The 770-nt window shown below is 62.6% G+C and overlaps 1 protein-coding gene across 1 annotated transcript in view; it reads right to left on the bottom strand.

Annotated features, from left to right (window-relative positions):
• RLTPR (RGD motif, leucine rich repeats, tropomodulin domain and proline-rich containing) overlaps positions 1 to 770 on the bottom strand; it is a 24794-nt gene that overhangs the window by 9008 nt on the left and 15016 nt on the right. Inside the window, exons 25-26 of the mRNA XM_009330369.1 lie at positions 590 to 703; positions 267 to 446 (exon numbers count right to left, since the gene is read on the bottom strand). Coding sequence (XP_009328644.1) covers positions 267 to 446; positions 590 to 703 — 294 coding nt within the window. The remainder of the gene's footprint in view (positions 1 to 266; positions 447 to 589; positions 704 to 770) is intronic.

Raw genomic sequence — 770 nt, 5'->3', positions numbered from 1 at the left:
AGCGCACCCCCCCCGTTGATGCTTGGGGCTCCCCTCTGCCAGCCACGGAGTTCCCTGCAGGAACATCACCCCATGGGACTTCCCAGTTCCCTAGGGACACATCCGAACTGGATCTGAGCAGGAAGCAAAGCCACAGCTGGGAAAACGCGGCAGCAGGACCCAGCACACCACCACCACCACCACGTTGGCAGGGAGCCCCCAAAACCCCCATCTGGCCCCACGGGTGAGAGCCAGCTGCCGAGCGAGAAGGAAGAATGGCGCGGCACCCACTTGAGCTTGCTGAAGACGTCGGTGATCATCTGGTCCAGGACGGCGCTGAGGTTGAGGTGGTCCTGGAGGTAGATCCGCTCCGACATGGCGTTGACCAGCTGGTCCCTGATCCCGCTCTTCTGCACCACGGCCGGGCAGAGGCTGTGCGCCGTGTCCAGCGCCGCCTGCATGATCGCCTGAAGTTTAGGGAGGAAAGGGGAGTTTTTGGTGCCTTTTCTATCAGGATTCACGTGGTTTCCAGGAGACACCGTGTCCCTTCATCCTCGGGCTGAGGCTGACGAGCATCCCGTGCCGCCGGCAGCTCCCCGCGGGTGCCCACCTGGATCTCCCGGCCGCAGGTCTGCGACGCTTCCTCTGTGAGACACTCCAGCTTGTGCTGCAGCTTGCCGTTCTGGTACGGGGTGTTTCCTGCTTCGTACAAGAGGGGCAGGATCTGCCACGGGAAGAGAGACAGCACGGATCATCCCGTGGCACCTCATCCTTGCTTTCCAGCCTTCCAC

This window comes from Pygoscelis adeliae, unplaced genomic scaffold (genome assembly GCF_000699105.1).
Source record: "Pygoscelis adeliae isolate BGI_AS28 unplaced genomic scaffold, ASM69910v1 Scaffold458, whole genome shotgun sequence".
NCBI classification, from domain to species: Eukaryota; Metazoa; Chordata; class Aves; order Sphenisciformes; family Spheniscidae; genus Pygoscelis; species Pygoscelis adeliae.
Note: the sequence above shows the minus strand (reverse complement) of the source record. Positions and strands in the feature narration are given on the sequence as shown.